The 24,454-nt window shown below is 45.4% G+C and overlaps 1 protein-coding gene across 24 annotated transcripts in view; it reads left to right on the top strand.

Moving 5' to 3' along the window:
• LOC106591349 (tensin-1) overlaps nt 1–24,454 on the top strand; it is a 185,378-nt gene that overhangs the window by 101,365 nt on the left and 59,559 nt on the right. For 16 of the 24 annotated variants that reach the window (XR_014380984.1, XM_082962973.1, XM_082962981.1 and 13 more), the window contains exons 4-7: nt 18,603–18,650; nt 20,121–20,141; nt 22,543–22,569; nt 22,704–22,745. Coding sequence is in view for 19 of the 24 variants with exons in the window: in XM_082962973.1 (XP_082819099.1) it covers nt 18,603–18,650; nt 20,121–20,141; nt 22,543–22,569; nt 22,704–22,745 (138 nt within the window). In the remaining 5 variants the exon portion in view is untranslated. The remainder of the gene's footprint in view (nt 1–18,602; nt 18,651–20,120; nt 20,142–22,542; nt 22,570–22,703; nt 22,746–24,454) is intronic. The other 8 variants (XM_045697916.2, XM_045697914.2, XM_082962982.1 and 5 more) reach the window with 2 other exon arrangements.

Genomic DNA, 24,454 nt, shown 5'->3' with positions numbered 1-24,454 from the left:
CAGAGGAATACATTACATGCTCGATGTCGTATTGAAATGTCCAACATGATTGTACAGGAACTCTCCGTCACAATAACCAACATATTTGTTTACCATTCAAATCAAATAGAAGCCTGGTTAGCTCTATAACTCCATCTGAAGTACTGTTCGGCTTGACGTCCTTATTTGGCTTCTTAGAACCTGAAGTATTTATTTGCCCAGGCAGACTGCCACTACTACTGCAGTTTCTCTTGTGTGGGCAGGCGAAGGCTTCAGGAATCCCAAATGCGGGTCGATCCGCAAGATTCTTTTTCATGGGAGCCAATGAGACGATTTATCTCCCTGACGACATCTCCACTCATACTCACCATTTAGGAGTAGGATGAGGTTTCCCCTAGATGTTGCCTGGATACCCTTTCACATCGCTCTGTCCAACTGATGTTTCTTCTCCGCCATGAGCCTGGATTGGCCTCCCTCCCCGACGAATTCTAGAATGCAAATACATTCTGAACGTTCTGATTGGTTTGAGAAACCAACGGGTTGGGCCAGAGCCGGCCTACATGAGGACGTTATCAACTTTGATTGGTTAGATTTGTTAGAGACAATCCAATCGCAGAGGAATTTGTTTTGTACAACTCCCCTCATTTGGAAGTCACACAAACAACTTCTAGGATGGCAGTTTCCGATTGAATGTATGAAGCGATCGATAGAGCAGCGGAATTAAATTCAGGTTGAGTCGTCAGGCAACCCTAGATGCTTATCTGAGGTCAGTTTTCTGTTCCTCTCCCTAATGCTTCTGGTTAGGGTTTGTGAGAATGTATACTGATCCTAGATCAGTGCCTAACTGCAACTTCTAACAGTATCTGTCATCGTCATAGTTGTTCTGTCTGTGTGGTATTTAGTGGCTATTAATAATTCTGAAGTATAGGAGCAGCCAAGTATGCTGTCTCTTAGCACTGTGTTGTACGGAGCTGAATCTCTCTTAGCACTGTGTTGTATGGAGCTGAATCTCTCTTAGCACTGTGTTGTATGGAGCTGAATCTCTCTTAGCACTGTGTTGTACGGAGCTGAATCTCTCTTAGCACTGTGTTGTATGGAGCTGAATCTCTCTTAGCACTGTGTTGTATGGAGCTGAATCTCTCTTAGCACTGTGTTGTACAGAGCTGAATCTCTCTTAGCACTGTGTTGTACGGAGCTGAATCTCTCTTAGCACTGTGTTGTACAGAGCTGAATCTCTCTTAGCACTGTGTTGTACAGAACTGAATCTCTCTTAGCACTGTGTTGTACGGAGCTGAATCTCTCTTAGCACTGTTTTGTACAGAGCTGAATCTCTCTTAGCACTGTGTTGTATGGAGCTGAATCTCTCTTAGCACTGTGTTGTATGGAGCTGAATCTCTCTTAGCACTGTGTTGTACGGAGCTGAATCTCTCTTAGCACTGTTTTGTACGGAGCTGAATCTCTCTTAGCACTGTGTTGTATAGAGCTGAATCTCTCTTAGCACTGTGTTGTATGGAGCTGAATCTCTCTTAGCACTGTGTTGTACGGAGCTGAATCTCTCTTAGCACTGTGTTGTATGGAGCTGAATCTCTCTTAGCACTGTGTTGTACGGAGCTGAATCTCTCTTAGCACTGTTTTGTATGGAGCTGAATCTCTCTTAGCACTGTGTTGTATGGAGCTGAATCTCTTTTAGCACTGTGTTGTATGAAGCTGAATCTCTCTAAACACTGTGTTGTATGTATATTAATTTCTCTTAGCACTGTTTTGTACGGAGCTGAATCTCTCTTAGCACTGTGTTGTATGGAGCTGAATCTCTCTTAGCACTGTGTTGTATGGAGCTGAATCTCTCTTAGCACTGTGTTGTATGGAGCTGAATCTCTCTTAGCACTGTGTTGTATGGAGCTGAATCTCTCTTAGCACTGTGTTGTAAGGAGCTGAATCTCTCTTAGCACTGTGTTGTATGGAGCTGAATCTCTCTTAGCACTGTGTTGTATGGAGCTGAATCTCTCTTAGCACAGTGTTGTATGGAGCTGAATCTCTCTTAGCACTGTGTTGTATGGAGCTGAATCTCTTTTAGCACTGTGTTGTATGAAGCTGAATCTCTCTAAACACTGTGTTGTATGTATATTAATTTCTCTTAGCACTGTGTTGTATGGAGCTGAATCTCTCTTAGCACTGTGTTGTATGGAGCTGAATCTCTCTTAGCACTGTGTTGTATGGAGCTGAATCTCTCTTAGCACTGTGTTGTATGGAGCTGAATGCTAAATGCTTTCTTGGCGTACAGTACGCTGGAAGGCTGCTTGTTCCAACCTGTTGTAAGCCCACACGTCTGGGTGGTGGGAATTTATGCATTCCTTCACTTCTTTTTCATAACAATCAGAATCCTCAAGCTTGGTTTTGCACAGGGAAAATGGATTTGAGTCAGGCAGTATACAGTATACCTATATTATACACCCAGATAGTTGGAGTTGTGTTCTTTGGGAGAGGAAGCCACTTGTGATGCAGCCAGATCTCTGCTAGGAGTGTGGATATACTGTGCTGTGGAAAGACTCCCCACGAGCAATGCCTTGCTCCACTAAATCCCAGATGAGACACTTTTTTGGGGGTGGGATTGAGAGAAAGGCAGGCTGGTTGGCTAGCTGTCTGGGGGTCTGGTCCTGACTCAGTTCCTTCTAAGACGACCTCGTGACTGGACAGATGAACCCCTCGCTGGACTCTCTCACCCTCTCCTCTACAATAGAGAACTTGTGGTACTTGTGTACCAGGCATGGCATATTTGTTATGGTCAACTCAGACACACCTCTCTCTCCTCTCCTCTCCTCTCCTCTCCTTTGCTGCTTCTGGCTCCCATGCCAGAGGTATGTGTCTGTTCTTCCCTTGGTCCAACGCCATGTATGGGTTTCTCTCTCTCTCTCTCTCTCTCTCTCTCTCTCTCTCTCTCTCTCTCTCTCTCTCTCTCTCTCTCTCTCTCTCTCTCTCTCTCTCTTTCTCCCTCACCAGCACAGAGCCAGAGTGACTCAACAAAACAATATCATTTTACAGGCTTTGGACCTTAAAACAGAGAGAGAAAAACCACTAAGATGGCTGTATAACAGAGGCATCTGGCATGGCTTTGAAAAGTGTGCAGGCGGGTACCTGGGAGGCTGCAGTACTTTTGTCTTCCTTCCAGTCTGAGTGGGTCTAAGCCCGGTAGATCCATATTAGTCCAGTCTGAGTGGGTCCTAAGCCCGGTAGATCCATATTAGTCCAGTCTGAGTGGGTCCTAAGCCCGGTAGATCTATATTAGTCCAGTCTGAGTGGGTCATAAGCCCAGTAGATCTATATTAGTCCAGTCTGAGTGGGTCCTAAGCCCAGTAGATCTATATTAGTCCAGTCTGAGTGGGTCCTAAGCCCAGTAGATCTATATTAGTCCAGTCTGAGTGGGTCCTAAGCCCAGTAGATCCATATTAGTCCAGTCTGAGTGGGTCCTAAGCCCGGTAGATCTATATTAGTCCAGTCTGAGTGGGTCCTAAGCCCAGTAGATCTATATTAGTCCAGTCTGAGTGGGTCCTAAGCCCAGTAGATCTATATTAGTCCAGTCTGAGTGGGTCCTAAGCCCAGTAGATCTATATTAGTCCAGTCTGAGTGGGTCCTAAGCCCAGTAGATCTATATTAGTCCAGTCTGAGTGGGTCCTAAGCCCAGTAGATCCCTATTAGTCCAGTCTGAGTGGGTCCTAAGCCCAGTAGATCTATATTAGTCCAGTCTGAGTGGGTCCTAAGCCCAGTAGATCTATATTAGTCCAGTCTGAGTGGGTCCTAAGCCCAGTAGATCTATATTAGTCCAGTCTGAGTGGGTCCTAAGCCCAGTAGATCTATATTAGTCCAGTCTGAGTGGGTCCTAAGCCCAGTAGATCTATATTAGTCCAGTCTGAGTGTGTCCTAAGCCCAGTAGATCTATATTAGTCCAGTCTGAGTGAGTCCTAAGCCCAGTTGATCCCTATTAGTCCAGTCTGGGACTCTGATTCCCCCTGCCATATATGGATGCATCTGGTTGGGTATTGTTCACTAGGTTCCATAGCGATGTAGTCAGAATGAGCTATGAGGCTAAATTGAGGAGATGACGCAGATTAGCTTTGAGTTGGTGTGAATGTTTTTTGGGGGAAGTGATTCATTTGGTTTTATCTGTTTGTCTCTCGAGCTGTCAGACTGTTTTTGTCTGTCTGTCTGTCTGTTTTTACCCCCATATCTGTATGTATGCATGTCTGTCTGTATGTCTGTCTCTTTATCTATTTTGGTCCATTCTTCTCTCTCTTTATCTCTCAGTCTGTCTTTTTTAATATGCCTGTCCGTCTCTGATAAAACCTACGCCTGTGCACTTTCCGAGGCCTGACCTTTTAGAGAGGATGCCACATCTCCTTCACTGGGGTGGCTGAAGGCCTGAGTACCACAGTGCTGAGCCACATCTCCTTCACTGGAATGGCTGAAGGCCTGAGTACCACATTGCTGAGCCACATCTCCTTCACTGGAATGGCTGAAGGCCTGAGTACCACATTGCTGAGCCACATCTCCTTCAGTGGGATGGCTGAAGGCCTGAGTACCACAGTGCTGAGCCACATCTCCTTCACTGGGGTGGCTGAAGGCCTGAGTACCACAGTGCTGAGCCACATCTCCTTCACTGGAATGGCTGAAGGCCTGAGTACCACATTGCTGAGCCACATCTCCTTCAGTGGGATGGCTGAAGGCCTGAGTACCACAGTGCTGAGCCACATCTCCTTCAGTGGGATGGCTGAAGGCCTGAGTACCACAGTGCTGAGCCACATCTCCTTCACTGGGATGGCTGAAGGCCTGAGTACCACAGTGCTGAGCCACATCTCCTTCACTGGGGTGGCTGAAGGCCTGAGTACCACAGTGCTGAGCCACATCTCCTTCACTGGGATGGCTGAAGGCCTGAGTACCACAGTGCTGAGCCACATCTCCTTCACTGGGATGGCTGAAGGCCTGAGTACCACAGTGCTGAGCCACATCTCCTTCACTGGGATGGCTGAAGGCCTGAGTACCACATTGCTGAGCCACATCTCCTTCAGTGGGATGGCTGAGTACCACGGTGCTGAGCCACATCTCCTTCAGTGGGATGGCTGAGTACCACGGTGCTGAGCCACATCTCCTTCAGTGGGATGGCAGAGTACCACGGTGCTGAGCCACATCTCCTTCAGTGGGATGGCAGAGTACCAAGGTGCTGAGCCACATCTCCTTCAGTGGGATGGCAGAGTACCACGGTGCTGAGCCACATCTCCTTCAGTGGGATGGCTGAGTACCACGGTGCTGAGCCACATCTCCTTCAGTGGGATGGCAGAGTACCACGGTGCTGAGCCACATCTCCTTCAGTGGGATGGCTGAGTACCACGGTGCTGAGCCACATCTCCTTCAGTGGGATGGCTGAGTACCACGGTGCTGAGCCACATCTCCTTCAGTGGGATGGCTGAGTACCACGGTGCTGAGCGGTGCTGAGAACTGTTTGCTGTCAGCTGTGAATAAAGGAAGACGGCTCCTCAGACTGACAGTGATATATCTGTGTCAGTCACAGCTCCAGTTAGTAGGTATAGAGGGTTTAAACAGCACACATTAACTGACTCTATGAGGGGGCCCCTGGGGGCCCGACCTTAGTATCATACATTTTAGAGACACAGGCACATATTAACGCACACATACACAAACTCTTCTAAGTTTCTCTCTCTGTCTCTCATGTACGCCCCCCCATCCAGGCCCATAGTAGGTCCAGTGTAATATGTGGATTCACTGGGATCTGCTAGGATAGATAAATCTGGACTTAGTCAAACAAATGTCAGCCCACCGGAGTTTGTTATGCACTCTCCCTGTTGCTATAGCAACCAAGAAATCCTCCAAAAGTCACCCGTTGCTGTTAGGAGTTTTTCCAATGGGTGCTGATGATCTTCTGTAACCGTTTAGGCAATAATATCCAGACAGCATACCTATATATACACGTTGAGGGAACGTCAGCCTATCATCAGAACAATGATTCTATTGCCAATCATTAACACGGCATCCTTTGGTGACAGTTTCATGGTGACTGAAGTAATGATGAGAAACAACGAAGGCCTTGTCACTTAAACGTGATGCGTACAGAGTGTTCTAACGTCAGTCATCGTTCCTCTAAAACATGTCATCTAGCCTCCCTCTGTCTCCTCATATCAGTATTATACACAGCAGATGGTTGGTCTGGGTGTGCACCAAAACGTGCTCTGTGAAAGTTTCCAGGACATTCGTTAGGTTGACGATTCGTTCATTTTTCTCATAACACAAAAACTGTCCAGTTGTGTTGATGATTTGTAGAAAACGTTCGCCAGGTGTTGCAAGAGCGTTCCCAGAACATTGCTCTCACATTTTGTTGCAGCAGTGTGTTCTAAATACATTACTGGTACATTGTGTTATTACATTACCTGGAAACCTAATGACAACGTTTGGGGAATGTTCTGTGGTGGTTGTTACAGATGTTGTGCACAACATTTTGGTGAATGTTAGGATATTTAATTTAAAACATATTTAATTTCACATTTTGGTGAATGCAAGGATATTTAATTTAAAACATTTTCTGAATGTTTTTGAATGTTTTGTGGATGTTATTATCCTAATGTTAGATAATACCCTAACTTAAACTTAATGGGAATCTTAGCTAATGTTCTGGGAATATTTCCGGGTTTGCTGGGTTGACTGTGTGCTTCTTCTCCCACTGCTCTGTGTCCCACGGTGTTGATAAGCTAGATTGGCCATGTAGCTCCACATGGTTTAACACACAGAGCCTGTAGAGTTAGACAGGGCTTAACACACAGAGCCTGTAGAGTTAGACAGGGCTTAACACACAGAGCCTGTAGAGTTAGACAGGGCTTAACACACAGAGCCTGTAGAGTTAGACAGGGCTTAACACACAGAGCCTGTAGAGTTAGACAGGGCTTAACACACAGAGCCTGTAGAGTTAGACAGGGCTTAACACACAGAGCCTGTAGAGTTAGACAGGGCTTAACACACAGAGCCTGTAGAGTTAGACAGAGCTTAACACACAGAGCCTGTAGAGTTACACAGAGCTTAACACACAGAGCCGGTAGAGTTAGACAGGGCTTAGCACACAGAGCCGGTAGAGTTAGACAGGGCTTAGCACACAGAGCCTGTAGAGTTAGACAGGGCTTAGCACACAGAGCCTGTAGAGTTAGACAGGGCTTAGCACACAGAGCCTGTAGAGTTAGACAGGGCTTAGCACACAGAGCCTGTAGAGTTAGACAGGGCTTAGCACACAGAGCCTGTAGAGTTAGACAGGGCTTAGCACACAGAGCCTGTAGAGTTAGACAGGGCTTAGCACACAGAGCCTGTAGAGTTAGACAGGGCTTAGCACACAGAGCCTGTAGAGTTAGACAGGGCTTAACACACAGAGCCTGTAGAGTTAGACAGGGCTTAGCACACAGAGCCTGTAGAGTTAGACAGGGCTTAACACACAGAGCCTGTAGAGTTAGACAGAGCGTAACACACAGAGCCTGTAGAGTTAGACAGGGCTTAACACACAGAGCCTGTAGAGTTAGACAGGGCTTAACACCCAGAGACTGTAGAGTTAGACAGGGCTTAGCACACAGAGCCTGTAGAGTTAGACAGAGCTTAACACACAGAGCCTGTAGAGTTAGACAGAGCTTAACACCCAGAGACTGTAGAGTTAGACAGGGCTTAGCACACAGAGCCTGTAGAGTTAGACAGAGCTTAACACACAGAGCCTGTAGAGTTAGACAGGGCTTAGCACACAGAGCCGGTAGAGTTAGACAGGGCTTAGCACACAGAGCCTGTAGAGTTAGACAGAGCTTAACACACAGAGCCTGTAGAGTTAGACAGGGCTTAGCACACAGAGCCTGTAGAGTTAGACAGGGCTTAGCACACAGAGCCTGTAGAGTTAGACAGAGCTTAACACACAGAGCCTGTAGAGTTAGACAGGGCTTAACACACAGAGCCTGTAGAGTTAGACAGGGCTTAGCACACAGAGCCTGTAGAGTTAGACAGGGCTTAACACACAGAGCCTGTAGAGTTAGACAGAGCGTAACACACAGAGCCTGTAGAGTTAGACAGGGCTTAACACACAGAGCCTGTAGAGTTAGACAGGGCTTAACACCCAGAGACTGTAGAGTTAGACAGGGCTTAGCACACAGAGCCTGTAGAGTTAGACAGAGCTTAACACACAGAGCCTGTAGAGTTAGACAGAGCTTAACACCCAGAGACTGTAGAGTTAGACAGGGCTTAGCACACAGAGCCTGTAGAGTTAGACAGAGCTTAACACACAGAGCCTGTAGAGTTAGACAGGGCTTAGCACACAGAGCCGGTAGAGTTAGACAGGGCTTAGCACACAGAGCCTGTAGAGTTAGACAGAGCTTAACACACAGAGCCTGTAGAGTTAGACAGGGCTTAGCACACAGAGCCTGTAGAGTTAGACAGGGCTTAGCACACAGAGCCTGTAGAGTTAGACAGAGCTTAACACACAGAGCCTGTAGAGTTAGACAGGGCTTAGCACACAGAGCCTGTTGTCAGGGATTTCTTCGTCGGAGGACGATATGGCGAAATCATCATCGGAAAATGAGGACCAATATGCAGCAGAGTTGAGATGGTTCATTTTGAACTTTTAATAAATTCCAAAACGAACATACAAAATAACAAAAACGAACGCACGATACACTGACAGTCCTGTTAGGTTTACACACACTAAACACGGAACACACACTAAACACGGAACACACACTAAACACAGAACAATCTCCCACAAATACACAGACAAACACACCCAACTAATATAGGACTTCCAATCAAAGGCAACACCACACAGCTGCCTTCAATTGGAAGTCCACCCCAATTAACTCAACATAGAAACAGATCAACCAGACTACACATAGAAATACATCAACATAGACCATAACTCAAAACCCGGAAATAATAAATCAAACGCCCTCCTAACTAACACACCACCCTGAACCACATAAAACAAATACCCTCTGCCACGTCCTGACCAAACTAAAATGACAATTAACCCTTATACTGGCCAGGACGTGACACCTGTAGAGTTAGACAGGGCTTAACACACAGAGCCTGTAGAGTTAGACAGGGCTTAACACACAGAGCCTGTAGAGTTAGACAGGGCTTAACACACAGAGCCTGTAGAGTTAGACAGGGCTTAACACACAGAGCCTGTAGAGTTAGACAGGGCTTAACACACAGAGCCTGTAGAGTTAGACAGGGCTTAGCACACAGAGCCTGTAGAGTTAGACAGGGCTTAACACACAGAGCCTGTAGAGTTAGACAGGGCTTAGCACACAGAGCACGTTGGATGGGTTACAGCCTCCCACGTTTTTCGCTTGTATTCTTCTCTCGTTTTCTCTCGTATTCTCTCTCTCCCTTTCTCCCTGTCATTCACTCTCTCCTCGCTTCTCTCTCTCGTTCATGTGTGTGTGTATGTAGTTAGGGTTAGTCAGTAAAGGTCAACACAGGTCACTGCTCGGCTTGGCTATGATTTAAAGGGAAAATTCACTCAAAAACTACATTTTGGTATTTTTTTTCATTAGCCCACTGTTGATACAGTCCCAAAATGTTTTACATGTCAGCAGTCAAGTTGTCAAGATATTGGACTGAATATAAAAGACATCATCATGATGACGTGGCTGCTCAACAGTGGACCAATGAAATAAAATACAAAAAAATGTTTTTTTGATTTTCACTTTAACCATATAGGCATAATCAGTAGTGAGGTGTAACGGAACAACACCGACTGGAGCTTGTAATTAGTCTGTCAATTAGGGATCAGTCTCTCAATAACAAACTGATTACCAGGGCTTCCTTCCTCTGTGTGTCTGCTGTCCACTGATACTGTCATCTCACTGCTCACAAACATCCGCTGACAGTCACGCACACACACGTATAAGCACACACACACACGTAAGCAAGCAAGCAAGCACACACACACACACACACACACACACACACACACACACACACACACACACACACACACACACACACACACACACACACACACAAGCAAGCACACACACACACACACACGTACAGCACAGCAAGCACACACACACACACACACACACACACACACACACACACACACACACACACACAGCACAGCAAGCAAGCACACACACACACACGTAAGCAAGCAAGCACAGCACACACACACACACACACACACACACACACACACACACACACACACACACACACACACACACACACACACACACACACACATAAGCAAGCAAGCATGCACACACACATATAAGCACGCACACGCAAGCGCACACACACACACACACACACACGCAAGCATGCACACACACATAAGCACGCACACGCAAGCGCACACACACACATATACACACACACACGCACACACAATCACAGCCCATTATTCATGTTGCTGTTCGCCTGGAAAACATCCTGTTGACATGACTGAAAAAGAACATTCTAGATTTAGGGAAGAAACAGGGAAACAGAGACTGAAAACCTTTTGTCTGGACCATGCCCGTGATATGTAACTAACTCAGTAGTGATTCTATGAAGATACATAACTGAGTTGTGTGACAGCAGGACTTTCAGTGTTACCTGAGAGCAGTACGATATGCAGTCGCTACCATGAAGACAATCGCTAAATCAATATTGATTACGCTGACTCACTATCAAATCAAATCAAATTGTATTCGTCACATGCTCCGAATACAACAGGTGTAGACCTTACAGTGAAATGCTTACTTACAAGTTACGTGACATCACATTCTATTTGAGGACACACCGATATGAATGACATGATCTTGAATAATCCATGTTCTTCCCCTGATTGCCCCTGATCTGTTTTACACTTGATTTTCCCTTTCGAAAAATGTAGCAACCTCTAAAAACATTCATTATAATTCAGATAATAATTCACATTTCCTGTTGCTGCAGGATTATTTTCCTGTTGTTGCAAACTGGCTCAAATTAAGATCCTACGTCTGTACTTTCATTTGCGTTGTTGACAATAACTAAGTGCAGCTACTGAAAGTGACCTTTTTCTGATGTCAGGGTGTTAATCATGTGGTCTACTTGTCAGAAGCACAGTAGCTCGTTGCTTAACCCTGCGCCAGTAAAACTTCAATACAATAGGATTTACTGTTCTATTTCTTCCTCCCTCCCTCCCTCCCTCCCTCCCTCCCTCCCTCCCTCCCTCCCTCCCTCCCTCCCTCCCTCCCTCCCTCCCTCCCTCCCTCCCTCCCTCCCTCCCTCTCTTTGTCTGTTCTGTTTATTCTCCTGCGTGTGATGGTGTGTGATGTGTTTTGGTTCTGCAGTGAACACCACTAATCCTATTATTCCAGCCTGAGCTTCATTAGGACCTGAGGCAAATACACTGACTTTTAAACCAATGACTCTCTCTCTCTCAGCTGTACTCACTGACATTATAACCCCTGACTGCACTGTGTGTGTGTGTGTGTGTGTGTGTGTGTGTGTGCGTGTGTGTGTGTGTGTGTGTGTGTGTGTGTGTGTGTGTGTGTGTGTGTGTGTGTGGAGGATGGGGGATACAGTATGCATTAGTGCATGTGTCTCATACAGTGATGGAGTCATTGAGCAATTTAACTAGTCTATGAACCAAGGATTTTCCTAACAGTATTATAATGCCTGTACTCAATTACACACATACCACCATATAGTCAGTACTCAATTACACACATACCGTTATATAGTCAGTACTCAATTACACACATACCACCATATAGTCAGTACTCAATTACACACATACCATTATATAGTCAGTACTCAATTACAGACATACCACCATATAGTCAGTACTCAATTACACACATACCACCATATAGTCAGTACTCAATTACACACATACCACCATATAGTCAGTACTCAATTACACACATACCATTATATAGTCAGTACTCAATTACGCACATGCCATTATATACATTTACATTTACATTTAAGTCATTTAGCAGACGCTCTTATCCAGAGCGACTTACAAATTGGTGCATTCACCTTATGATATCCAGTGGAACAACCACTTTACAATAGTGCATCTAAATCTTTTAAGGGGGGGGGGGGGGGGGGGGTTAGAAGGATTACTTTATCCTATCCTAGGTATTCCTTAAAGAGGTGGGGTTTCAGGTGTCTCCGGAAGGTGGTGATTGACTCCGCTGTCCTGGCGTCGTGAGGGAGCTTGTTCCACCATTGGGGTGCCAGAGCAGCGAACAGTTTTGACTGGGCTGAGCGGGAACTGTGCTTCCTCAGAGGTAGGGAGGCGAGCAGGCCAGAGGTGGATGAGCGCAGTGCCCTTGTTTGGGTGTAGGGCCTGATCAGAGCCTGAAGGTACGGAGGTGCCGTTCCCCTCACAGCTCCGTAGGCAAGCACCATGGTCTTGTAGCAGATGCGAGCTTCAACTGGAAGCCAGTGGAGAGAGCGGAGGAGCGGGGTGACGTGAGAGAACTTGGGAAGGTTGAACACCAGACGGGCTGCGGCGTTCTGGATGAGTTGTAGGGGTTTAATGGCACAGGCAGGAAGCCCAGCCAACAGCGAGTTGCAGTAATCCAGACGGGAGATGACAAGTGCCTGGATTAGGACCTGCGCCGCTTCCTGTGTGAGGCAGGGTCGTACTCTGCGAATGTTGTAGAGCATGAACTTACAGGATCGGGTCACCGCCTTGATGTTAGTAGAGAACGACAGGGTGTTGTCCAGGGTCACGCCAAGGTTCTTAGCACTCTGGGAGGAGGACACAATGGATTTGTCAACCGTGATGGCGAGATCATGGAACGGGCAGTCCTTCCCCGGGAGGAAGAGCAGCTCCGTCTTGCCGAGGTTCAGCTTGAGGTGGCGATCCGTCATCCACACTGATATGTCTGCCAGACATGCAGAGATGCGATTCGCCACCTGGTTATCAGAAGGGGGAAAGGAGAAGATTAATTGTGTGTCGTCTGCATAGCAATGATAGGAGAGACCATGTGAGGATATGACAGAGCCAAGTGACTTGGTGTATAGCGAGAATAGGAGAGGGCCTAGAACAGAGCCCTGGGGGACACCAGTGGTGAGAGCACGTGGTGCGGAGACAGATTCTCGCCACGCCACCTGGTAGGAGCGACCTGTCAGGTAGGACGCAATCCATGCGTGGGCCGCGCCGGAGATGCCCAACTTGGAGAGGGTGGAGAGGAGGATCTGATGGTTCACAGTATCAAAGGCAGCAGATAGGTCTAGGAGGATGAGAGCAGAGGAGAGAGAGTTAGCTTTAGCAGTGAGGAGAGCCTCCGTGACACAGAGAAGCGCAGTCTCAGTTGAATGACCAGTCTTGAAACCTGACTGATTTGGATCAAGAAGGTCATTCTGAGAGAGATAGCAGGAGAGCTGGCCAAGGACGGCACGTTCAAGAGTTTTGGAGAGAAAAGAAAGAAGGGATACTGGTCTGTAGTTGTTGACATCGGAGGGATCGAGTGTAGGTTTTTTCAGAAGGGGTGCAACTCTCGCTCTCTTGAAGACGGAAGGGACGTAGCCAGCGGTCAAGGATGAGTTGATGAGCGAGGTGAGGTAAGGGAGAAGGTCTCCGGAAATGGTCTGGAGAAGAGAGGAGGGGATAGGGTCAAGCGGACAGGTTGTTGGGCGGCCGGCCGTCACAAGACGCGAGATTTCATCTGGAGAGAGAGGGGAGAAAGAGGTCAAAGCACAGGGTAGGGCAGTGTGAGCAGGACCAGCGGTGTCGTTTGACTTAGCAAACGAGGATCGGATGTCGTCGACCTTCTTTTCAAAATGGTTGACGAAGTCATCCGCAGAGAGGGAGGAGGGAGGGGGAGGGGGAGGAGGATTCAGGAGGGAGGAGAAGGTGGCAAAGAGCTTCCTAGGGTTAGAGGCAGATGCTTGGAATTTAGAGTGGTAGAAAGTGGCTTTAGCAGCAGAGACAGAAGAGGAAAATGTAGAGAGGAGGGAGTGAAAGGATGCCAGGTCCGCAGGGAGGCGAGTTTTCCTCCATTTCCGCTCGGCTGCCCGGAGCCCTGTTCTGTGAGCTCGCAATGAGTCGTCGAGCCACGGAGCAGGAGGGGAGGACCGAGCCGGCCTGGAGGATAGGGGACATAGAGAATCAAAGGATGCAGAAAGGGAGGAGAGGAGGGTTGAGGAGGCAGAATCAGGGGATAGGTTGGAGAAGGTTTGAGAAGAGGGAAGAGATGATAGGATGGAAGAGGAGAGAGTAGCGGGAGAGAGAGAGCGAAGGTTGGGACGGCGCAATACCATCCAAGTAGGGGCAGAGTGAGAAGTGTTGGATGAGAGCGAGAGGGAAAAGGATACAAGGTAGTGGTCGGAGACTTGGAGGGGAGTTGCAATGAGATTAGTGGACGAACAGCATCTAGTAAAGATGAGGTCAAGCGTATTGCCTGCCTTGTGAGTAGGGGGGGAAGGTGAGAGGGTGAGGTCAAAAGAGGAGAGGAGTGAAAAGAAGGAGGCAGAGAGGAATGAGTCAAAGGTAGACGTGGGGAGGTTAAAGTCACCCAGAACTGTGAGAGGTGAGCCATCCTCAGGAAAGGAACTTATCAAGACGTCAAGCTCATTGATGAACTCTCCAAGGGAACCTGGAGGGCGATAAATAATAAGGATGTTAACCTCTATGGGCTAGGTGGGACGCTAGCGTGCCACCCGTGGTGCACTCCATCAACAGCAGGTGCATTTCAAGAGCGGCAAATTTGAATCCAAATAAATGTCAAAATTCAAATTTTTCAAAAATACAACTATTTTACACCATTTGAAAGATAAACATCTCCTTAATCTAACCACGTTTTACGATTTCAAAAAGGTTTTACGGCGAAAGCATAAATTTAGAGTATGTTAGGACAGTACATTTACAAGAGTTGTGTGTAATGTTTTGTCAAGTCAAAGACAGGGTCACCAAAACCATAAAACCAGCTAAAATGATGCACTAACCTTTTACAATCTCCATCAGATGACACTCCTAGGACATTATGTTAGACAATGCATGCATTTTTAGTTCTATCAAGTTCATATTTATATCCAAAAACAGCGTTTTACTATGGCGTTGATGTTGAGGAAATCGTTTCCCTCCAATAACCGGCAGTCAAGTCAGCGTCACAAATTAAATAATTAAAATTAGAAAACATTGATAAAATATTATATTGTCATTTAAAGAATTATAGATTTACATCTCTTGAACGCAATCAACTTGCCAGATTTAAAAATAACCTTACTGGGAAATCACACTTTGCAATAATCTGAGCACTGCGCCCAGAAAAATACGCGTTGCGATACAGACTAGACGTCATGTTGGGGAGATCTAAAATCGAAAATACTATGTAAATAATCCATTACCTTTGATTCTCTTCATCAGATGTCACTTCCAGGTATCACAGGTCCATAACGAATGTAGTTTTGTTCAAAAAAGCTCATCATTTATGTCCAAAAATCTCCGTCTTGTTAGCACATGATCTAAGCCAGCCGGACTTCTCGTCATGAACGAGGGGAAAAAATATATTTCCGTTCGTTCAAACATGTCAAACGTTGTATAGCATAAATCATTAGGGCCTTTTTTAACCAGAACATGAATAATATTCAAGGTGGACGAATGCATACTCTTTTATAACGTATTGGAACGAGGGTACCCAACATGAACTCGCGCGCCAGGTGTCTAATGGGACATCATCGTTCCATGGCTCTTGTTCGGTCAGATCTCCCTCCAGAAGACTCAAAACACTTTGTAAAGGCTGGTGACATCTAGTGGAAGCAATAGGAAGTGCCAAAATATTCCTCAGCCCCTGTGTTTTTCAATGGGATAGGTTTAAAGTCAATACAACACATCAGGTATCCACTTCCTGTCAGAAAATGTCTCAGGGTTTTGCCTGCCAAATGAGTTCTGTTATACTCACAGACACCATTCAAACAGTTTTAGAAACTTTAGAGTGTTTTCTATCCATATATAATAAGTATATGCATATTCTAGTTACTGGGTAGGATTAGTAACCAGATTAAATCGGGTACATTTTTTTTATCCAGACGTGCAAATGCTGCCCCCTAGCCCTAACAGGTTAAGCTTGAAAGTGCTGGTGACTGTGACAGCATGGAATTCAAATGAGGAGATAGACAGATGGGTCAGGGGAGAAAGAGAGAATGTCCACTTGGGAGAGATGAGGATTCCAGTGCCACCACCCCGCTGGCCAGATGCTCTCGGGGTATGCGAGAACACGTGGGCAGACGAGGAGAGAGCAGTAGGAGTAGCAGTGTTATCTGTGGTAATCCATGTTTCTGTCAGTGCCAAGAAGTCGAGGGACTGGAGAGTAGCATAGGCCGAGATGAACTCTGCCTTGTTGGCCGCAGACCGGCAGTTCCAGAGGCTGCCGGAGACCTGGAACTCCACGTGGGTCGTGCGCTCTGGGACCACCAGGTTAGAGTGGCAGCGGCCACGCGGTGTGAAGCGTTTGTGTGGCCTGTGCAGAGGGGAGAGAACAGGGATAGACAGACACATAGTTGACAGGCTACAGAAGAGGCTACGCTAATGCAAAGGAGATTGGAATGACAAGTGGACTACACGTCTCGAATGTTCAGAAAGTTAAGCTTACGTTGCAAAAATCTTATTGACTAAGATAACGAAGATGATACAGTACAGCTGGCTGGTGAAGTAGGCTAGCTAGTAGTGGCTGCGTTGTTGACTTTGTTTGAACGTGTAGCTGGCTAGGTAACCTCGATAGTTTCAGTACTACACCTTATCATGATACAAAAGCAACTATGTAGCTAGCTAACATAGCACTAATCAAGACGTTCCTTTGTAATGTATTTAGTTTCTACAATGCTGCTCGTCGGTAATAGTTGGCTAGGTTTGGAAAAATGGCGTCGCGGGGGACGAAAATAGCTGGCTAGCTAACCTCGATAATTACTCTAAACTACACAATTATCAAACTATGACAAAGACAACTATGTAGCTAGCTAACACTGCAATAGTCAAATCGTTCCGTTGTAATGTATTAGTTTCTACACTGCTGCTAGTCAGTAAAGGTTGGCTAGCTAGCAGTGGGTTTGATGATGACTAGGTGTGTTGACTAAGTCTGGAGTCTGGACAACGGTGTCGCGTCGCGGCTGGCTAGCTAACCTCGATAATTACTCTAAACTACACAATTATCTTAGATACAAAGACAGCAAAGACAACTATGTAGCTAGCTAACACTACACTAATCAAGTCGTTCCGTTATAATGTAATAGTTTCTACAGTGCTGCTAGTCGGTAGAAGTTGGCTAGTTGGCTAGCTAGCAGTGTTGACTAAGTTAGGAGGACGAAAACAGCTGGCTGGCTAGCTAACCTCGATAATTACTCTAAACTACACAATTAACTATGATACAAAGACGGCTATGTAGCTAGCTAAGAAAAATTGCTCAGATCAAACAAATCAACCGTTGTAATGTAATGAAATGTAATATTACCTGTGGAGCGAAGCGAAGTGCGACTACCCGCTCCAAACCCGGAAGCAACCATATAGTAAACACACTGGCTCCAGGTCATCTATAAGTCTTTGCTAGGTAAAGCCCCGCCTTATCTCAGCTCACTGGTCACCATAGCAACACCCACCCGTACCACGCGCTCCAGCAGGTATATTTCACTGGTCATCCTCAAAGCCAACACTTCCTTTGGCCGCCTGTCCTTCCAGTTCTCTGCTGCCAATGACTGGAACGAATTGCAAAAATCACTGAAGCTGGAGACTTATCTCCCTCTCTAACTTTAAGCATCAGCTGTCAGAACAGCTTACCGATCACCCTGCCTGTACACAGCCATTATATAGTCAGTACTCAATTACACACATACCATTATATAGTCAGTACTCAATTACACACATACCGTTATATAGTCAGTGCTCAATTACACACATACCGTTATATAGTCAGTACTCAAATTACACACATACCATTATATAGTCAGTACTCAATTACACAGATACCATTATATAGTCAGTACTCAATTACACAAATACCATTATATAGTCAGTACTCAATTACACACATACCGTTATATAGTCAGTACTCAATTACACACATACCATTATATAGTCAGTACTCAATTACACACATACCATTATATAGTCAGTACTCAATTACACACATACCATTATATAGTCAGTACTCAATTACACACATACAATTATATAGTCAGTACTCAATTCAATCTCCTTGATATCGCATCGGTATGCTCCTCCTTGTTCTTACTGTTTGATATCAATGTCATCAGAATTGTGTGCCAGGTTTGATCAAATCTAGACCTCTATCACATGATATTCATAGTTGTGTGAGGAAGGGGTGAAGGTAGTTCAGCCACCAGACAGTATTTTCCCAACAGTTTACTTGTATTCTTCTTATTCTCTTAGCCTATTTCTGTGAGGTCCCGAGTGACTTGGCAAATACTGTACTATTCAAGAGACGTGTCAAACCTCGCTCTCTTTCGCTCTCTCTCTCTCTCTCTCTCTCTCTCTCTCTCTCTCTCTCTCCCTCACTCTCTCTTTCCCTCAACCTACCGCCCAAAATGTGCGATAGATAGATAGATAGATGATTCTGAGATTCGTGTCCTAACCTGATCTTCTCTCTCTGTCTCTACAGGTCCTCGCAGATGCATGTGTGGCACCTACCGGATCACCTACCAAGCCGGTGTGTACACAATGTGTGTGTGTGTGTATCCTAACCTTTATGCTAAACTGACCATAGATCAGTGTCTAAGGTCTAACTTCACCCTACCCCCTTTTAGGTTCAGACAGACACTCACATGGCCTGTCACTGCAGCCTCTCTGCCTGTCTTTGTCTGTCTGAATGTTAGTACATGTCTGCCTGTCTCTCTCTGTCTGTATGTTAGAACCTGTCTGCCTTTCTTTGTCTGTCTGAATGTTAGTACCTGTCTGCCTGTCTTTGTCTGTCTGAATGTTAGTACCTGTCTGCCTGTCTCTCTCTGTCTGTATGTTAGTACCTGTCTGCCTGTCTCTCTCTGTCTGTATGTTAGTACCTGTCTGCCTGTCTCTCTCTGTCTGTATGTTAGTACCTGTCTGTCTGTCTGTCTGTCTGTCTGTCTGTCTGTCTGTCTGTCTGTCTGTCTGTCTGTCTGTCTGTCTGTCTGTCTGTCTGTCTGTCTGTCTGTCTGTCTGTCTGTCTGTCTGTCTGTCTGTCTGTCTGTCTGTCTGTTAGTGCCTGTCTCTGTCGGTCTGTACGTTAGTACCTGTGTCATTCACTGACAGGAAAATAGCCGTTCCCACATACTGTAATCATTCAAACTGCTGTATAAAGAAGGGCAGAGTGGTTGGTTAGGGGGTCATCTCTACACAGGGTCACATACAGAGTGGTTGGTTAGGGGGTAATCTCTACACAGGGTCACATACAGAGTGGTTGGTTAGGGGGTAATCTCTACACAGGGTCACATACAGAGTGGTTGGTTAGGGGGTAATCTCTACACAGGGTCACATACAGAGTGGTTGGTTAGGGGGTAATCTCTACACAGGGTCACATACAGAGTGGTTGGTTAGGGGGTAATCTCTACACAGGGTCACATACAGAGTGGTTGGTTAGGTGGGCAATCTCTACACATGGTCACATTTAGAGTGGTTGGTTAGTGGGTAATCTCTACACAGGGTCACATACAGAGTGGTTGGTTAGGGGGTAATCTCTACACAGGGTCACATACAGAGTGGTTGGTTAGGGGGTAACCTCTACACAGGGTCACATACAGAGTGGTTGGTTAGGGGGTAATCTCTACACAGGGTCACATACAGAGTGGTTGGTTAGGGGTAATCTCTACACAGGGTCACATACAGAGTGGTTTCTCAGTGTGTGTGCTATTCTTCTGACAGTCCATAGTAATGGAAGACCCCCATCCGTCGTTTAAAGTATGTGTGTGTGTTATGAACGTATGATGTATGAACGGACACCAAACAGAGTTGTGACCCCAGGTTCTCCTCACTCACGTCTATGTGACGTCCTGGGATTGTTCTGAGAATAATCACTCACAGGGTCAGAAGTTCATGTTCAACTCTGAGCTTTTTCACCTATTCTAGGGGCTATGTCCGTATAGTCTTGAAATGTCTTGAATGGCTTCCTTCCCTCTGTCCTTCCTTCCTTCCCTCCCTTCTTTAGCCGTCCACTGATCCTCCTTGGGTGAGATGAGAGAAATAAAAAGCGGTGTAATGCTACTTTTTGTCCCCTAGAGGGTGCTCTAGTCCACAGCACCTTGTCTTGCGTCAGGGAGGCAAAAAATAGTCTGGTGCTTTGACTTCATGACAAACCGTTTCTGCATTAAGCCACTTTGAGTGCCATGGTGAGGGGATCGATTCCATTTCAGTGCAGGAAGTAAACTGAAATGTACAAATTCTAATTCCATTTTGGTCTCCTAGAGAAGCGTTGGGAATTAGAACTGGGATTTCTGTTGACTTTCTGAATTGACTGAGTTGAAAAGGAATTGACCCCAACCTCTGGTCACGACCGAATGTTCTACTAATCCAAACAGTCCACACATTTGTGCTGATTCCCTGTGGACTGTGTCTGTTTTGACTCCCATGGCTTTTAAAACAGTGCTACAGATGTTTATTTTGAGCCTTCTGCATTTTTTCCCTCCCATGCCTTTTTAGCATGGTAGCATGCTTTCCCTAAAGATAGTTCTGTAGCTATGAGAGTGGGACACCATAAGACATGATACAAATGTAAACACTCAATAAACCTGCTCATTTCAATGGTTTGGAGTGGGTTTTTATGTTTTCATCATCATGTCCTGATGCCCACTCCTATGAGGAGCATGTTAGACTGATGGAGAGTTAACTGCTATCAATCTCCCTGTTTAAATATTGACTTACACACACTGTTTACTGATGCTTCTACACACACACTGTTTACTGATACTTCTACACACACACTGTTTACTGATGCTTCTATACACACACACTGTTTACTGATGCTTCTATACACACACACTGTTTACTGATGCTTCTATACACACACACTGTTTACTGATGCTTCTATACACACACACTGTTTACTGATGCTTCTATACACATACTGTTTACTGATGCTTCTACACACACTGTTTACTGATGCTTCTATACACACACTGTTTACTGATGCTTCTACACACACTGTTTACTGATGCTTCTATACACACACTGTTTACTGATGCTTCTATACACACACTGTTTACTGATGCTTCTATACACATACTGTTTACTGATGCTTCTACACACACGCTGTTTACTGATGCTTCTACACACACACTGTTTACTGATGCTTCTACACACACTGTTTACTGATGCTTCTATACACACACTGTTTACTGATGCTTCTACACACACACTGTTTACTGATGCGTCTATACACACACACACTGTTTACTGATGCTTCTATACACATACTGTTTACTGATGCTTCTACACACACTGTTTACTGATGCTTCTACACACACACTGTTTACTGATGCTTCTACACACACTGTTTACGGATGCTTCTACACACACACTGTTTACTGATGCTTTTACACACACACTGTTTACTGATGCTTCTACACACACAGTTTACTGATGCTTCTACACACACACACTGTTTACTGATGCTTCTATACACACACACTGTTTACTGATGCTTCTACACACACACTGTTTACTGATGCTACGACACACACTGTTTACTGATGCTTCTACACACACCCTGTTTACTGATGCTTCTACACACACACTGTTTACTGATGCTTCTACACACACTGTTTACTGATGCTTCTACACACACTGTTTACTGATGCTTCTACACACACACTGTTTACTGATGCTTCTACACACACACTGTTTACTGATGCTTCTATACACACACACTGTTTACTGATGCTTCTACACACACACTGTTTACTGATGCTTCTACACACACGCTGTTTACTGATGCTTCTATACACACACTGTTTACTGATGCTTCTGCACACACACACACACACACACCACACACACACACACACACACACACACACACACACACACACACACACACACACACACACACACACACACACTGTTAACTGATACTTGATGCTTCTACACACACACACACACACACACACACACACACACACACACACACACTTAAACTGATGCACACACACAGCAACAAATTATGTACGTGTTAGCAGTGAGTGTGTGTGTGCGTGCATGTGTGCATGCGTGCATGTGTGCATGTCTGTTTGTGTGTGTGTGTGTGTGTGTGTGTGTGTGTGTGTGTGTGTGTGTGTGTGTGTGTGTGTGTGTGTGTGTGTGTGTGTGTGTGTGTGTGTGTGTGTGTGTGTGTGTGAGCAGGCCCAAGGCCCTCATGTTCTCCTCTCAGGGTTAATGGAATGGCAGTGTGTCTCACGTGGATCATTAACAGCGTTCAGGGAGGAGAGAGTTCTATAAAAGAACCTTCACAGCTGCTTTTCTTTTCTCCCGTCCTCCCTTTCTATCTCTCTCCCTTCCTCCCTTTCTATCTCTCTCCCTTCCTCTCTTTCTCTTGTTCTTTTTCCCTGTCTCTGTTCTACCATTCGATGTGACAGAGGTCAGTTGCTTCGCTTAATTCACGGGTGAGTAGCACAACCAGGTCTGGACCTCGTCTCTCTTGACAAAGTGATTGAATCAGATGAACCTGCATGGAGAGATAAAGGAGAAACAAAGAAGAGTGTATACTCACCTGATCTCCATCTCTCTCTCCCTTCAGCCGGCCACTCCTCAGCTGCCGTTGAAGCATGTAGAAACTCCGGTAAGTCTCTCTCTTTTCATACTTCTGTGATGTTGATGATTGGTATTTGCAACAGTTATTAGCCTATACATCAGGAGGGATGTTACAGAAGCTCTGGCTTGTCTGGGCAGTGTGATGTACTGTAGTGTCAGAGGTGTCCTCATTGTATGGAGGTGACCCCAAAATAGTTATGCTTGACCCCTTGACTGTTCAGACATGGGATCAACTCCATAAAGCTTGTGGACAGTTGTCATGTTGTCAGACTATTTTCACGGAGGTTGACGTAAGAGCACTATTAGAACACACCCCCTGGAAGCAGAGAACATGGAAGCACAGACAGACAGACCTGTGGATGGATGGACCCTGCATTATTTAGGGTGCAGTTACCTTATGTGCACTTGTAGCATCTTTACACACAAACTGTACACATACATTTGTTTAGGGGAGAATGGGGTAAGTTGAGCCATTTTTGAATTTTCAGCATCACTCCGTCAAGAGATATATATAGTATTCTTTCTAACAAAGATATCTACATATATTTTAGGATGTTGTGTATCCCTGGAAATAATCTGAATTCATGTAAACGTTACAGTTTTGAAAACATAGGTTGTCTGAAAAAAGTGGTTTCTTGGCACAACTTACCCCGGGTATAGGGTAAATTGAGCTGTGGGACGGTAAGTTAAGCTGCCTACAAATATCTGTATTGAATGAAATATTACCACAACCATTTTAAAACCATGTCTAGCTTTATTTTCCAAACAAAATCACAATCACTTTATTGTCTTTTAATAATCTTAAGGATATTTTAACACAGGCTTAACACTGAACAAAAACGTTCTACTTTTTCTTAAACAATATTAATATAGGCCAGGCCCTGTTGTTACAGTACCTCATCCCAGCGATAATGTCTTTGCATTATGCCTGGGAAGAAAACACTTCAATTTGCTCGACTTGCCATTGGCTCAACCATTAGCTCAACTTACCGCAAGGCAAACATTTTGCCTATATTAGCCCACACAGCTACGAGGATGCACTTTCATGCTAGGATTAGGACCTTATATTGAAGCTTATAGAGACCCCAACTGATGTATATCTTCAAAATATCTACTTTGGTTTAAATACAAACATCATTACCTCTAACACAATACATTAATTTGATTTGGTGAAAATAATTTTGAGGGACTTAACTTGTTTACCACTTTTTCCACGTGGTTTCTTCCTTCAGACTCCATGAAATGATGACCTCTTCCTAGATATTTGGTCAAATGATACATGTTGTTTATGGTTTCCTAGAAACAAGGGTGACTCAACTTACTGCTTTGGCTCAACTTACCCCACTCTCCCCTACTGTGCACACAGTACATCATTTATACCCATGTACGGTAGGTGGAGGGAAAGTACACAGCTTGAGGTACTAGAATCACAAATCCAACGGGCAAAGAGACAGAGAGAGGAGGAGGGAGAGAGATAAAATAAGAGAAGAGGGAGTGAGAGATGGAGAGAGAGAAAGAGAGGAAAAGAGAGAGGGGGGTGAGAGAGAGAGTGAGAGAGTTTGAGTCTGTGTGTGAGAGAGAGAGGGGGGTGAGAGAGAGTGAGAGAGTGTGAGTGTGTGTCTGTGTGAGAGAGAGAGAGAGAGAGAGGGGTGGTGGTGAGAGAGAGAGAGAGTGAGTCTGTGTGTGAGAGAGAGGGGGTGAGAGAGAGAGTGAGATAGTGTGTGAGAGAGAGAGAGA

Source organism: Salmo salar, chromosome 16 (assembly GCF_965601325.2).
Source record: "Salmo salar chromosome 16, fSalSal1, whole genome shotgun sequence".
NCBI lineage: Eukaryota > Metazoa > Chordata > Actinopteri > Salmoniformes > Salmonidae > Salmo > Salmo salar.
Note: the sequence above shows the minus strand (reverse complement) of the source record. Positions and strands in the feature narration are given on the sequence as shown.